Raw genomic sequence first — 14020 nt, forward strand, 5'->3', positions numbered from 1 at the left:
GACTGTTTTGTGGGTATGGTGTGTTCCATGGGGGTTAGGGTGTCCTCATTGGGTCAGTGTGTCCTGAGAGCTCAGAAGTCAGGGTGAAGCAGGGGGATCTCCCAGTAGAGGTGGAATGTTCTGGGTTTCAGTGTGTCCTAGAGGATCCCAGAGTCCTGGAGTTTCAGGATGTCCCAGGAATGTCAGAATGTACTTCCAGGGTGCATATAACTTCAATAGGCAGAGTGCTGTGGCTGTCAGGCATTCTGACTGCTCAGAGATTGTGGGTATATTGAGTTTCCTTGTACAATCAGAATGTCTGCATGTCATGGGAATTTCAGCCTTCTGCAGAGTCCCAAGGCCTGGGGGGGTCAGGGTACACCACAACTCAGATGTTTTTGAGAGTTGGGGTTTTCTGAAAGTCTGTGCAACCTCAGAAGGTCATGGGGTCCTGTGGTTCTGGGTGAATGAGGAGGTGGCATTTGGAGGAGGAAGCAGAGAGTACTTGAAAACTATGCCGTGGTGGAGACTCATCCTCTGATTTAGGCTGTCACAAGGGGGTGTCTAGTGTAGTCTGAAAAACAGGGTATCTGGGGTTGGGGGGCAGAATGCACTTGTGTCTTTTAGTTTTTTGGTGTTCTGGAAACAGGCCCTTGGGTATCACCCACAGGCTGAGATGCCAGGCAGACCTTGCTTCTGGCCCCCATTTGCAACCCCTCCCCCATGTTGGGGTTCTGAGGAGGAATGCATTCTCTCCTCCATCCCCTGCCTGCTCCCAGGAGGGGATTTAACAGGACAAAAGAACTTGGTCTTCTGGGAATACGAGCTCTTGGCCCCAGTCCCTGGACCCTCCAACAGAGCACCTTTCCTCATCCAGCGTGTGATTCTCCCCTGATGAAGGGGCTCTGGTGGCCAGGCAGTGATTGGATGGGCCCATGGGGCGAGGAGGCGGTGGCTCCTTCAAGACTAGGGGAGAAAGAGGGGCTGTGAGACTGCAGGCTGGGCACAGAGCTGCTGAGAGCAAGGGGAGAGAGGATGTCGGGAGAGAAAGGGCAGGGAGAGAGAGGAAAGAGACAAACCAGAAAAACAGGGTGAGGGCAGGACAGAAAGAAAGAGGTGATGCTCAAGAGGACTGTGGAATTTGAAAAAAAAAATTATAAAAAAGGAGAGACAGTGAGAAAGGCAAAGATATCTATCTATATCTACATAGACAGAAGGACTCAAGAGAGATGTAAACAGAGGCAGAAGAAGGGAACCAGCATAGAGGGAACAACAGGACTAGATAAAGGCTGACCCAGAATTAAATACCTAGGAACACAGGAGACTGGATTGTCCTGGGCATTTGTTCTTGGGCATGGAAGCAGAACGGACAAGTGAGCAGGGTAAGCCAAAGAAGGGGCGAGTTTGCAGTGGCCTCTGGCCCAAGATCTGCCCAGCCCCTGGGACTCGGACCTCCATGGCCGGTGAGTGAATCTCTGGGGTGGTCCTGAGGAGGCAGCCAGTGTGGGGGCTTCCTTTCCTGGGCTGCTGTGGGGCAATGGTTTGCCACAAGAAAGGTAAAGAGAAGAAATAAAAAACAGAACCCAGGGATGTTAAAATCATGGGAACCTTTTCAAAGCCTGGGGCACCACCATCGGGTTACAGACATGAGCACTGAGGCCCAGGTGTTGATGAGCTGCTGAGCAGCCACCTCGCTGTGGGGCAGAGGAAGAGCTGGAATCTGTCCCTCAGTCCGGACATCAGAGTTTGCCCCCTGCACTACCTTCTCTGAAGGAAGGAGATGGAGGGGACAGGGGGCTGGATCTGAGGCAAGCAAGGCACCAGTGGCACAGTGCATCTGTGTCCCCAAGGTAGACAGTGAGTGCTGGGTGTGGCCATACCTCTGGGTCCCCTTGGGGATGGGGCCTCAACTCCAGACATCTTCTCTCAGTTGTGTGCCTTCCAGGTGTTTCTTTTTGCTCCCTGGTCTCTCTTCCCTGGCTGGCTCTCAGACTAATTAGTGTGGAGGCTTAGTGAGCCTGTGGGAAGGACAGGCAAGCCTTTCCCACGAGCTCAGGTTCCTGCAGCGTAGTGGCCCAGCCAGGGCCGGAAGTGGGGAGAAGATGAAATGTACTGAGGGAGGGTGTGTCTGAGCAGAAGAGGGGGAAGCACTTTATCTCCCCAGGTGTAGGTGGATGGGAGCCCTATAAAGAAAGTTTAAGGTGAATGTGAGCCCTGAGAGCAGGGACAAACAATGGGGTCTTGGACAGACTTGAGCAGTTTGTTAGGGTATCAGAGCAAGTGGGAGACCCACAGGATGGGGACCAGGGGGGCAGCGTGTGTGCTCAGAGAGGTGCAGGCATATGGTTGGAGGGCACATTTGGTGGGGACTTATCTGGGGCCCTGGAGTAGGGGTGGGCGTGCCCTGGAGGGGGAGCTGCTGGAGGAGGAGTTCCCCGATGTGAAGTGAATCTGATGAGCAGACCCTATGTGGAGAGGGCAGCCTGGCTTAGGAGACTCAGAGGTGACATAGGGCCTAGGCTGAGCTGGGTTCAGCTACTTATGAAAGCTGAGGGCTTCTGCATGGGGCAAAGCATATATGAGCAGCACAGAGACACTGAAGAGAACTGGGGGGACCAGCCTGCTGGCCCAGGAATGGAAGGTTGGTCCCCAGACAGCAATCTCCCCCTTTCCTTCCGTCCTCAGATGTGAGTACTCAGTCCTACTACAGGAACCTCTCTGGTGTAACAGTAGGGAGACCAAGGCTTTCCCCTCAAGGAGGACAGAGGGGTCACCCACACTCCCGGCGCCGCCACCGCATCACCTTCAGCCCAGCGCAGTTGGAACAGCTGGAGTCAGCCTTTGGGAGGAACCAGTACCCTGACATTTGGGCCCGAGAGGGCCTTGCCCAGGACACAGGCCTCAGCGAGGCCAGAATCCAGGTGATACCCCAAGACCCTCCCACCCAATTCCTCTGGGAAGAAGTACAGTTCTGGTTGTAAGGAACTACTGGGACACAAGTTCTCATAGACATAACCCTAAGCTAACAGTCACCAAGCATAGCCTAATCAGACAGTCAACATCACCTCATCTGTGCAGGGAGTATCACTTGAGTTAACTCTAGTACTAACCTAATTAACTTGAATTTCAACACCTACCCCCAACCTTAACAGAAATTCAATCTTAACTTTTCACCCACATGAATAAATATATAACCTTGTCCCTAACCATGGCCTTGAAACTCAACCAGCCTGATTCTCCCTCAATTCTCACCATGGATTTAATCAATTTCAAGCATAAGCCCTACCCTAAATCCAACCCTCTCTATAACAATTAAACTCTTCCATTGTCTTAATCTCTAATAATCCTAGGGGAAATTTCTTTTTCTCTGGAGTGGGGAAAATGCCATTGTGTCATATTTCTCTCTTTCTTGTGAGAAGTTGACGTTATTTTTTTTAAGTATATTTTATTGATTATATTGTTACAATAGTTCCAATTTTTACCTCTTTGCTCCCATCTGCCAAGCACCCCCCACTCCCCCAGAAATCCCACCGCCCCCATTCATGCCCATGGGTCGTGCATACAAGTTCTCTGGCTTCACCCTTTCCCATATTATTCTTTTTTTAAATTAATTAACTAATTTTTAATAACAATAAAAAATAACAATCCCCCCCTCTCAGACTTAAGACCTTTTATAATCTTATAAAGGACAATGGGCGAAGGTCTCCTGCTCCTCTAGCTGCTTCAAGCTGAGCATGGTTGTCGTCCTACCTACCCTTGGGTCCAGAAATCCCTAATAAGAGTGGGGGTGAGGAGGGGAGGGTGGCCTTCCCACATGGGGAAGGATCTTGCAGACTCCAGGTCATTTGGCTGTCCCCAAACAACGGTGTGCTTGATTTAACAGGCTGGCATCCTTGTTGTATTCTAGGGGCAACAAATTTGGCAACAGGCTTAAAAGGCATCATTCAATCTATAACCACTAGATGACAATAGGCAGGTATTAATTTTTCAATGTCCCACATTAGGGAAAAAAAAAAGGGCTTCTTTGGAGGAAGGTGTGCCAGGCACATCACACCTGTCCAAAACCTTTTGCTCACTATACTTAGTTGGGCTGAGGGGAATATTTTAGGTTTCCCCCATCTCAGACCTCTGGGCCCTTTGTGTCCAAGCCAATAGGATAGAAAAGAGAAACCAGTTTGTTTGTTTTTTTTCTCTTTTTAAGGTATATTTTATTGATTATGCTATTACAGTTTTCCAAATTATTCCCCCTTTGCTCCCCTCCTCCCAATAACCCCATACTCTCCAGCAATCCCCAACTCCTTAGTTCATGTCCATGGGTCATGCAGATAAGTTCTTCAGCTTCTCCCTTTCCTATACTATTCTTAAGCAGATTTTTCTTTTTAATTTTTTAATTTTTTTGTTTTTCAATTTCAGTTGTCCCATTTTTCCCCCATTGCTCCCCCCCACCCAGCCCACCCCTTCTCCTACAGTCATATCCCCCCCAGACACCGTTGTCCATGTCCATGAGTCACTTATACATGTTCTTTGACTAAATCCTTCTCTTACTTATCCCCCTTCCCTCCACCTCCCTCCCCCCGATAACTGTTATGTTCCTTATTCTGTGTTGTTCCTTAGTCTCCTGTATTAGGTGATATCATATGGTATTTTTCTTTCATTGCCTGGCTTATTTCACTAATCATAATTCTGTCTAATTCCATCCATGTTGTCACCAATGGCAGAAGTTCTTTCTTTCTGCTGCATAGAATTGCATTGTGTAAATGTACCACAGTTTTTTAATCCACTCATCTACAGATGGGCACCTAGGCTGTTTTCAGCACTTAACTATTGTAAACAGTGCCACTTGAACATAGGGGTGCATAAGTTCTTTTGAATTGGGGTTTTAGGATTTTTCAGGTATAATCTTAGCAATGAAATCTCTGGTTCAAAAGGCAGTTCTATTTTTAGTTCTTTGAGGTAATTCCATACTGTTTTCCAAAGTGGCTGCACCAGTCTGCATTCCCACCAACAGTGCAGTAGGGTTCCTGTTTCTCCACATCCTCGCCAGCATTTGTTGTTTGTTGATTTGTTGATGATGGCCATTCTGACAGGTGTAAGGTGGTGTCTCATTGTGGTTTTTATTTGCATCTCTCTGATGGTTAATGTTGTTGAACATTCTTTCATGTGTCTATGGACTCCTGTGTATCCTCCTTGGAGAAGTATTTGTTCAGGTCCTTAGCCCATTTTTTAATTGGGCTGTTTGTCTTCTTGGTGTTGAGATGTGTAAGCTCTTTATATATTTTGGAGATCAGTCCCTTGTCTGAGGTATCATTGGCAAATATGTTTTCCCATGTGGTTGATTTCCTTTTCTCTTGCTAATGTTTTCTTTTGCTGAGCAGAAACTCTTTCGTTTGATGTAGTCCCATTTGTTTATTCTTTCCTTTATTTCCCTTGCCTTAGGAGATGTATCGGTGAAAATATTGCTACGTGGAATAACTGAAGTTTTCCTGCCTATGTTTTCCTCTAGGACCTCTATGGTGTCACGACTTACATTTAAGTCTTTGATCCATCCTGAGTTTATTCTGGTGTGTGGTGTAAGTTGGTGGTCTAGTTTCATTTTTTTGCACATCCCTGTCCAGTTCTCCCAGCACCATTTGTTGAAGAGGTTCTTCTCACTCCATTTTATGCTCCTTTCCCCTTTGTCAAATATTAGTTGACCATATAGTCCTGGTTTATTTCTGGGCTCTCTATTTTGTTCCATTGATCTATATGTCTGTTCTTATGCCAGCACCAGACTGTTTTGATCACAGTGGCTTTGTAGTATAGTTTGATGTCTGGTATTGTGATTCCTCCTGCTGTGTTCTTCTGTCTCAAGAATGCTTTGGCTATTTGGGGTCTTCTTTGGTTCCATATAAATTTTTGAAGTGTTTGTTCTAGGTCAGTGAAATATGTCATTGGTATTTTAATAGGGGTTGCGTTTAATCTGTAAATTGCTTTGGGTGGTATGGACATTTTAATGATGTTGATTCTTCCTATCCATGAACATGGTATTTGCTTCCATTTATTTGTATCTTCCTTAATTTCTTTCTTCAGTGTTATGTAGTTTTTCAACTACAGGCCTTTTATCTCTTTGCTTAAGTTTATTCCTAGGCACTTTATTTTACTTGTTGCTATAGTAAATGGGATTTTCTTTTTTGTTTCTATCTCTGATATTTTATTGTTGATGTACAGAAATGCCTTAGATTTCTGTATATTTACTTTGTACCCTGCTATTTTGCCAGATTTACTTATTGTATCGAGTAGCTTTTTCATGGATTCTATAGGGTTTTCTATGTACACTATCGTGTCATCTGCAAATAATGACAGTTTTACTTCCTCTTTTTTTCCAATTTGGATGTCTTCTATTCCTTTTTCTTGTCTTATTGCTGTGGCTAAGATTTCCAACACTATGTTGAAAAGGAGTGGAGAGAGTGGACATCCTTTTTTTGTCCTGATCTCAGGGGAAATGCTTTCAGTTTTTGTCATTGAGTATGATGTTGGGTTCAGGTTTCTCATATATAGCCTTTATTATATTGAGGTATGTTCCCTCCTTTCCCATTTTGTTTTGAGTTTTCATCATAAATGGGTGTTATACTTTACCAAATGCTTTTTCTGCATCTATTGATATGATCATGTGGTTTTTGTCTTTCATTTTGTTTATGTGGTGTATTACATTTATTGATTTGTGAATATTAAACCATCCTTGCATCCCTGGGATGAATCCCACTTGATCGTGGTGTATGATCTTTTTAATGTGTTGCTGGCTCCAGTTTGCCAATATTTTGTTGAGGATTTTAGCATCTATGTTCATCAGCGGTATTGGCCTGTAGTTTTCTTTCTTTGTTGTGTCTTGATCTGGTTTTGGAACTAAAGTAATACTGGCTTCATAGGCAGAGTTTGGGAGTCTTCCCTCTTCTTGGATATTTTGTAATAGTCTGAGAAGGACAGGAGTTTGTTCTTTTCTAAATGTTTTGTAAAATTCACCTGTGAAGCCAGCCTGTCCAGGGCTTTTATGTGCCGGGAGATTTTTGATTACTGCTTCAATTTTACTCATTGTTATTGGTCTGTTCAGGCTTTCTACTTCTTCTTGATTCAGTTTTAGAAGATCATATGTTTCCAGAAATTTGTCCATATCATCTAGGTTGTCAAATTTCTTTTGATACCGTTGTTCATAATAATTTCTTACAATCCTTTGCATTTCTGTGGTATTGGTTGTGATTTCTCCTCTTTCATTTCTGATTTTATTTACTTGGGTCCTCTCTCTGTTTTTCTTGATGAGCCTGGTTAAAGGCTTGTCGATTTTGTTTATCTTTTCAAGTACCAGCTCCTACTTTTGTTGATCTTTTGAATTGTTTGTTTAGTCTCTATGTCATTTAATTCTGCTCTGATATTGATGATTTCCTTCATTCTACTCGCTCCAGGTTTGGTTTGTTCTTTTTCCTCTAGTTCTTGTAGCTGTAGGGTTAGATTTTTTTATTAGAGATTCTTCTACCCTTTTTAGGTAGGCCTGTATTGCTATGAACTTTCCTCTCAGGACTGCTTTCGCTGAATCTCATAGGTTTTGGGTTGTTGTGTGTTTATTATCATTTGTTTCCAGAAACTTTTTGATTTCTCCCTTGATGTCATTGTTAATCCATTCATTATTTACTATCGAGATATTCATTCTCCATGAGTTTGAATGTTTTGGAGTTTTTTCCTTGAGGTTGATTTCCAGGCTTAAACTTTTGTGAATCTGAGAAGATGCTTGATATAAATTCAATTTTCTTGAATTTGTTGAGGCTTGTTTTGTGTCCTACCAATCCGTCTATCTTTGAAAATGTTCCATGTAAACTTGAAAAGAATGTATATTTTGCTTTTGGGGGGTGTAAAATTCTATATATATCAACGAAGTCCATTTGATCTAGAGTTTTGTTCAATGCCTCAATATCTTTGGTGTTTCTTTGCTTCAAAGATCTGTCCATTGTTGATAATTGGGTGTTAAAGTCCCCTACTATGAGTATGTTGCTCTATGTCCTTCCTGAAGTCTTTCAAAAATTTCCTTACATATTTGGGTGCTCCTATGTTGGGTGCATACATGTTTACAAGGGTTATATCTTCTTGATGGATTTTTCCCTTAAGTATTATGAAATGTCCTTCTTTGTCTTTTTTTATGGCCTTTGCTGTGAAACCTGTTTTGTCTGATATAAGAATTGTTACCCCAGCCTTTTTTTTTTTTTCATGTCTGTTTGTTTGAAATACTTTTTTCCATCCCTTCACTTTTAGTCTGTGTGGACCTTTTATTCTGAGGTGGGTCTCTTGTAGACAGCATATATGTGGGTCATGCTTTCCATCCATTCAGCTACCCTATGTCTTTTGATTGGTGCATTTAATCTATTTACATATAAGATTATTATTGATAGGTACTTATTCATTGTCATTTTCCCCCTTGTACTTGTGTTCTACTCTGTCTCTCTCTGTTTCTTCTTCTTCTTAAAGCAGACCCTTTAGCATCTCTTGCAATGCTGGTTTGGTAGAGATGTATTCTTTTAGCCTTCTTTTGTCTTGGAAACTCCATATTTCACCTTCCATTTTGAATGAGAACCTTGCTGGGTAGAGTATTCTTCTTTGTAGGCGTTTGTTTTTCATTGTTTGGAATATTTTTTGCCATTTCCTTCTGGCTTGTAGTGTTTCTGCTGAGAAATATAATGATAGCCTTATTGAAGCTCCCTTGTATGTTATTAGGTGTTTCTCTCCTGCTGCTTTTAGGATTCCCTCTTTGTCTTTGAATGTTGCCATTTTAATTATGATGTGTCTTGAAGTAGGCCTGTTGGGGTTCATTTTCATTGGGACCCTCTGTGCTTCCTGGACTTGCATGACTTTTTCTCATCGAGTTAGGGAAGGTTTCTGTCATCAGTTTTTAAACAGGCTTTCTATACCTTGCTTCTCTTCTTCTCCTTCTGAAATTCCTATGATATGGATATTATAACTTTTCATGTTGTCCTGCAGCTCTTTTAAAACCTCTTCATTCTTTTTAAGTGTTTTTTTTTTTTTCATTTTCTTGCACTGTCTGGGAATTTTTTTCTATGTTGTCCTCCAGCTTACTGATCCAATCTTCTTCTTCCTCTAGCCTGCTTTTAATCCCTTCTACTGTGTTCTTCAATTCAGAAATTGTATTCTTCATTTCCTCCTGGCTCTTATTGATAGCTTCTTTGTCCTTTGTGTAATTCTCAGTAACTTCCTTGTAGTTTCCATGGAGTTCCTTGTAATTTCCCTGGAGTTCTTTGTAGTTTTCTTTGAGCTCGCTGATCTCATTGAACTTTCCTATAATCCATCTTTTGAATTCCATATGTGATAGTTCGCTTCCCTCTATTTCATTTAGCACTCTTCCTGGGGATTCTTCCTTTCCTTTCAATGGGGGGTTGTTTCTCTGTCTCTCCATTTTTGTGACTCTTCTTGTTTATTGCTGCTTCTTAGATTGATCTGCATTTCCTGGATCTGCCTATGGTGGCATCGGATTGGGTACCAGTCTGGGTCTAGGCAGTTTGTTGGAGACTACCAGAGATCTACTGCCTTTGTCTGTCCTTTAGCTGTTAATCTATTCAACCTGTGATCAGCCATCAGGCTTAAGGACCGAGAGTGTGGCAGCTTAATTCCTGTAGGTGGGGCTCCCCTCAGGCTGACACCACTTGGAGGGGAATGGTCTGCCTGCAGTATGGGAATGAGTCAGCACTGAGACCCGGTCGGCTGGTCCCCCAGTTCTCCCCTCAAAGCCACCGCCCCAAATTCTCCCCAAGTGTCTATAGTCCTCTCTGCCTTCCCTCTGCTTGAGTCCAGGGTAAGTGGGTTCCAAAATATTTTCGTACATGATCCGCTTAAGAGCTCTTTTTTTCCAGCTGTTTCTCTCAGGCTAGCAAGAGACCCTGTGTCTTTTTGCTTTTCACAGCTGGATACTATTTTACTTTCTGCTCTGTTGCTGTAGGCTGGGAAGCCCAGCTGGGGGTTTAGAACCTTCCCTTCTCAGGGGGAACTCCCAGCTGCTGAGCTGTTTCTCATTCCCTTCAGTTGCCACCCGTGGAGCCCAGCCAGCCCTTTCGCGTCTCCGTACTTCCTACTGGTCACGTTGTGATGAAGTGGCCTTTTCTGTCTCTCCGTGGTTATAAGACTTCTCTCCAGCTAGTGTTCGGTTGGTTATTCCAGATGATTTCTCCACAATTAAGTTGTAAGTCCAGACTGGCCCTGGGAGGAGGTTAGTGTAGCTTCCACTTACTGCTCTACCATCTTGGATCTCTGGAAGTTGACATTTCTTACTCACCCAATGTTACAGTAGGACAAATTTAGATACATGTTGGGGATAATAGGATACATCTCACATGTCAGTAGGTTTGGCTCAGACCTACCTCTGGAGAGCTTTACTTCCCATGATGATGTGGGAGGGACCTGCACTAGCACCTGTACTTGTATCTTCTGTCCTTAGGGGAGCGGGCCACATGTAACAGTGCCAACTATTTGAGAGAGGGGCTCTGATGTGGCTATTCTTTCCCTTTCTCAGGTGTGGTTCCAGAATCGCAGAGCTAAGAAGAGGAAGCAAGAGCAGTCACTGCTCCAGCCACTGGCCTATCTGTCTCCTGCCACCTCCTCTGGTTTCTTGCCTGAGTCCCCTGGTTGCCCCTACTCCTACTCAACCCCATCTCTACCAGGGCCCTGCTTTCCTCACCCCTACAGCCATGCCCCTCCCTCTCAGGCCTCTGCAGCTGGTTTCTTTGCTCAACCCCACCAGTCTGAAGACTGGTATCCCACCTTGAACCCAAACCCCACTGGTCATCTGCCCTGTCCCCCACCCCCAGCCATGCTTCCCCTCAACCTTGAGCCACCAAAGCCCTGGAACTAAGGTCAAACAAGTGCTATGGACTTAAGAAAACACAGAGAAAACTAGGTGGCTTTCACTCCTTCTAAGAGTAAAGTAGAAATAGGGTGAGGGGCAGCTCAGAGATTGGGAATTTAAAATGGGTGATTGAGGGACTTTACAGAGGTGAACCTATTGGAAGATATACATAAGCCTCAGTGGAGGTGCCTGTAGGAAGTGTAGCTTTAATGGGAGACACTGCTGCTCCTGGTGAATGGAAATGGTGGAGGGAAATAGGCCTTGTGGGGCTTCATTCGCTGAGAGCATAACTGCAGGGCTTCAGGCCAGCTGTTGCCAGGTGATTTCAAGAAGGCTTTTGATTTAAAGTCTACCTATACATTTCTTCCCCATCAACCACCCCCCCAACACCCAAATCAGTCATTAACTTCTGTTCATTCTGTCCTAGAAATATCTCTTGAATTTATTCTTCTCTTCTCCACAGACACAGTTTTGTTGGCTCAATATTTTCTAATTCTCATTTGTTCCCTTAGTGCCAGTCTTTCCCACTTCCAACAGATCTTATGGCTCTCCAATGTCTTATAAAAAATAAATAAGATCTAATTAGCTTGGCCTGTAAGAGTCTCCAACATTCTTTCAACCTAACTTTTAAGTTGACTGCATGTTTTTTAAAATATTATTTATTAACTTTTAGAGAGAGTGGAAGGGAGGGAGAAAGAAAGGGAGAAAAACACCTATGTGAGAGAGAAGCATTGATTGGTGACCTCTCAAACCCACAACCCAGGCATGTGCCTTAACCAGAAGTCAAACTGGTTACCTTTAGGTCTGCAAGACAATGCTCGCCCAATGAACCAATATGGATCAGGACATGTTTTGTTTTTTTCATTGGAACAAAGGAAGAAGCTTTTTGGTGCAGATTCCATACCATAAAGACTGCAAAAATAAGTAAGGTCTAAGTCAAACAGTTCCATTTACAGCACTGTTTTTTTTATGTAGTTACATGATGTGATTATAGCTTTTTAAACTGTGAAATCTCTGAGAGAGTATACCTTTTAGTTGAAATAAAGTATTTATAATAAATTGTGGCTTCAGATGCTGTTTGCTGCTTCTTGGACCTTTAAGAAGCATTCTTCATGAATTATAGAGTTATAGAATTCTGAGGACAGAGTTGTTTTTCTCTTTCAGATTTTAAACTGCTTCAGTATTTTAAGAGATCTGGGTAAAGCTGTAGCATTTCATATGCTTTCTTAGAGAGAAATGGGGGTTCCTTGGCCACTGGTGCTGTTCCTCATGTAGTCAAACAACAGTTTATATATCCCCATCCTATTCTTTTTTTAATGTGTTTTTTAAAATTAAATGGCTATGATAGCCTTATCAAAAACAGTTTTCAATCCCTTCTGGGTTAAAGCTGAACATTCCACATAGCAGCACCGCCTTCATCTCTTTTGCTAGTTTCTGTCCATGTTCCACACATGCAGGTTTTTCTTTCATATCACTCAGTCTTGCTAAAGTCTTGGGGTCATCTCAGAGATCAATCCGAGTTGCTATTAACAAAAAAGATACATTTGGTGCATATTCCTTAAGTCCTGGTACCCACTTCACATTTTGAAATGGGGCTGAACTTGCCACAGAGAAGCAAATAAGGAAGACATCAGTCACTGGATAAGATAAAGGCCTCAAATGATCACAGTATTTCTGTCTGGCCCTGTCATTGGGTCTGTCCCAGGAGGTGCTGCATGCTCCTTATGGTGGTCACTGTGACTGCTAGCAGTTGAAGAAAGTGGGCAGGTACTCATCTGGGAGGGTGTCCTTGGCATAGTTCAGGAGTAGGCACAGCTACACTCCTAGTGATGAGAATTCTTGACAACTTTCCTACATATCATAGAGGAGTATTAGATAAAGTAATCCTTTCATGTTGTACATTATGTCCCTGGTACTTACTTATTTTATAGCTAAAAGTTTGTACCTATTGACTCCTTCCAATTCCTCTCTCCCTACCTCCCCCACTCTCCACCCACTGCCACCTCTGATAACTACAAATCTGATATCTTTTTCTATGAGCTTGAATTTCCTTTGGTTTTTTATTAGATTTTACATATAAGTGAGATCATACAGTATTTTTTTTTCTTGTCTGACATCTCACTTAGTGTAACATGCTTTATAAAATCTGCTTCAAGGCCCTGGCTGCTGTGGCTCAGTGGATTGAGCGTCGGCCTGTGAGCCAAGTGTCGCTGGTTCAATTCCTAGTCAGGGTACATGACTAGGTTGCACATCAGGTCCCCAGTTGGGGGCATGAGTGAGAGGCAACCACACAGTAATGTTTCTCTCCCTCTCTTTCTCCTTTCCCCTCTCCCTAAAAATAAATAAACAAATAAACTAATTAATTAATTTAAAAATTTTTAAAAAAAATGCTTCAAGCTATAAACACAACAATACCTCTCAGGACACATTGAGATCATATGTGTTGCCAAGCAGCACACACTTGAGTCTCAGCACACCATCCTTTGAACCATGCTGCCACTGACTAGCCTCGAGCCATGGCCCCCACCCCATGTTCAACCATGCCCACTCTGGGCTTGGCCCTCTGCATGTTTTAATATATGTGGTTTCTGATAGAAAAGTCTGATTTAAGGCAAATTTTTCCAAGAACAAACCATGAGTCTTGAGCCTCATAAGAGGTTATTTCCAGGAAAGAACCTGTGATGAAGAGCTCCAGTCTTGTTGGCCACAGTGAGAATGGCACTGAGTGTTAGACAAGTGGGATCAGACCGCACTTTGGTTTAGCAACCTCCATATTTGAGTTCTGGCCAGGAAAGAATTTAGAGCCAAGACTTGAACTATAAGAGAAAGTTTATTGGCACTGCGAGGTGCTCTCTTCTCCTCTGCCACCGCCGCTGCCCCCGGGCTGCTGTCACTGCTGCTGCCGTGAGACCCTTGTGCACTGAGCTTCTCCAGCCCTTCAGCCCCTCATGCCCTCTGCCCCAGCGTCCCCAAAGAAAGAGGGGGCGAGCAAGCGTGGCACTACTTGGCCGGCCTGGCCTCCTCCACTTACCATCGCCAGCTCTCAGCCCTCCGCCCCCTTTCTCCACTCCCACCTCTGCAAGTTGAGGCCCTCTGGTGGGAGGGACCAGGACAGGAGTGAATTCCTCTAACACCCCTCAAGCCTTCCCCCAACCTGGCCCGAGT

The 14020-nt window shown here is 43.7% G+C and overlaps 1 protein-coding gene and 1 pseudogene across 1 annotated transcript; one reads left to right on the forward strand and one right to left on the reverse strand.

Annotated features, from left to right (window-relative positions):
• The first annotated feature begins 1333 nt into the window (after positions 1-1333).
• Positions 1334-10861, forward strand: PROP1 (PROP paired-like homeobox 1). Its single transcript, XM_090289122.1, has 3 exons — positions 1334-1442; positions 2665-2900; positions 10523-10861. The coding sequence occupies exons 1-3, from the start codon at positions 1334-1336 to the stop codon at positions 10859-10861; spliced, it is 684 nt and encodes a 227-aa protein (XP_090145248.1).
• Positions 10862-12186: 1325 nt separating this feature from the next.
• On the reverse strand, positions 12187-13889 carry LOC150000415 (rho-related GTP-binding protein RhoQ pseudogene; annotated as a pseudogene).
• Positions 13890-14020: the final 131 nt, after the last annotated feature.

Source organism: Furipterus horrens, unplaced genomic scaffold (genome assembly GCF_987537825.1).
Source record: "Furipterus horrens unplaced genomic scaffold, mFurHor1.1.pri manual_scaffold_10, whole genome shotgun sequence".
In the NCBI taxonomy this organism is placed as follows: domain Eukaryota; kingdom Metazoa; phylum Chordata; class Mammalia; order Chiroptera; family Furipteridae; genus Furipterus; species Furipterus horrens.

Excerpts from the sequence above, each read along its gene's own strand:
- PROP1 (XM_090289122.1), top strand. The coding sequence starts at position 1,334 with ATGGAAGCAGAACGGACAAGTGAGCAGGGTAAGCCAAAGAAGGGGCGA. Across the intron at positions 1,443-2,664 it reads GACTCGGACCTCCATGGCCG|ATGTGAGTACTCAGTCCTAC; the intron begins GTGAGTGAATCT and ends TTCCGTCCTCAG. Across the intron at positions 2,901-10,522 it reads TCAGCGAGGCCAGAATCCAG|GTGTGGTTCCAGAATCGCAG; the intron begins GTGATACCCCAA and ends TCCCTTTCTCAG.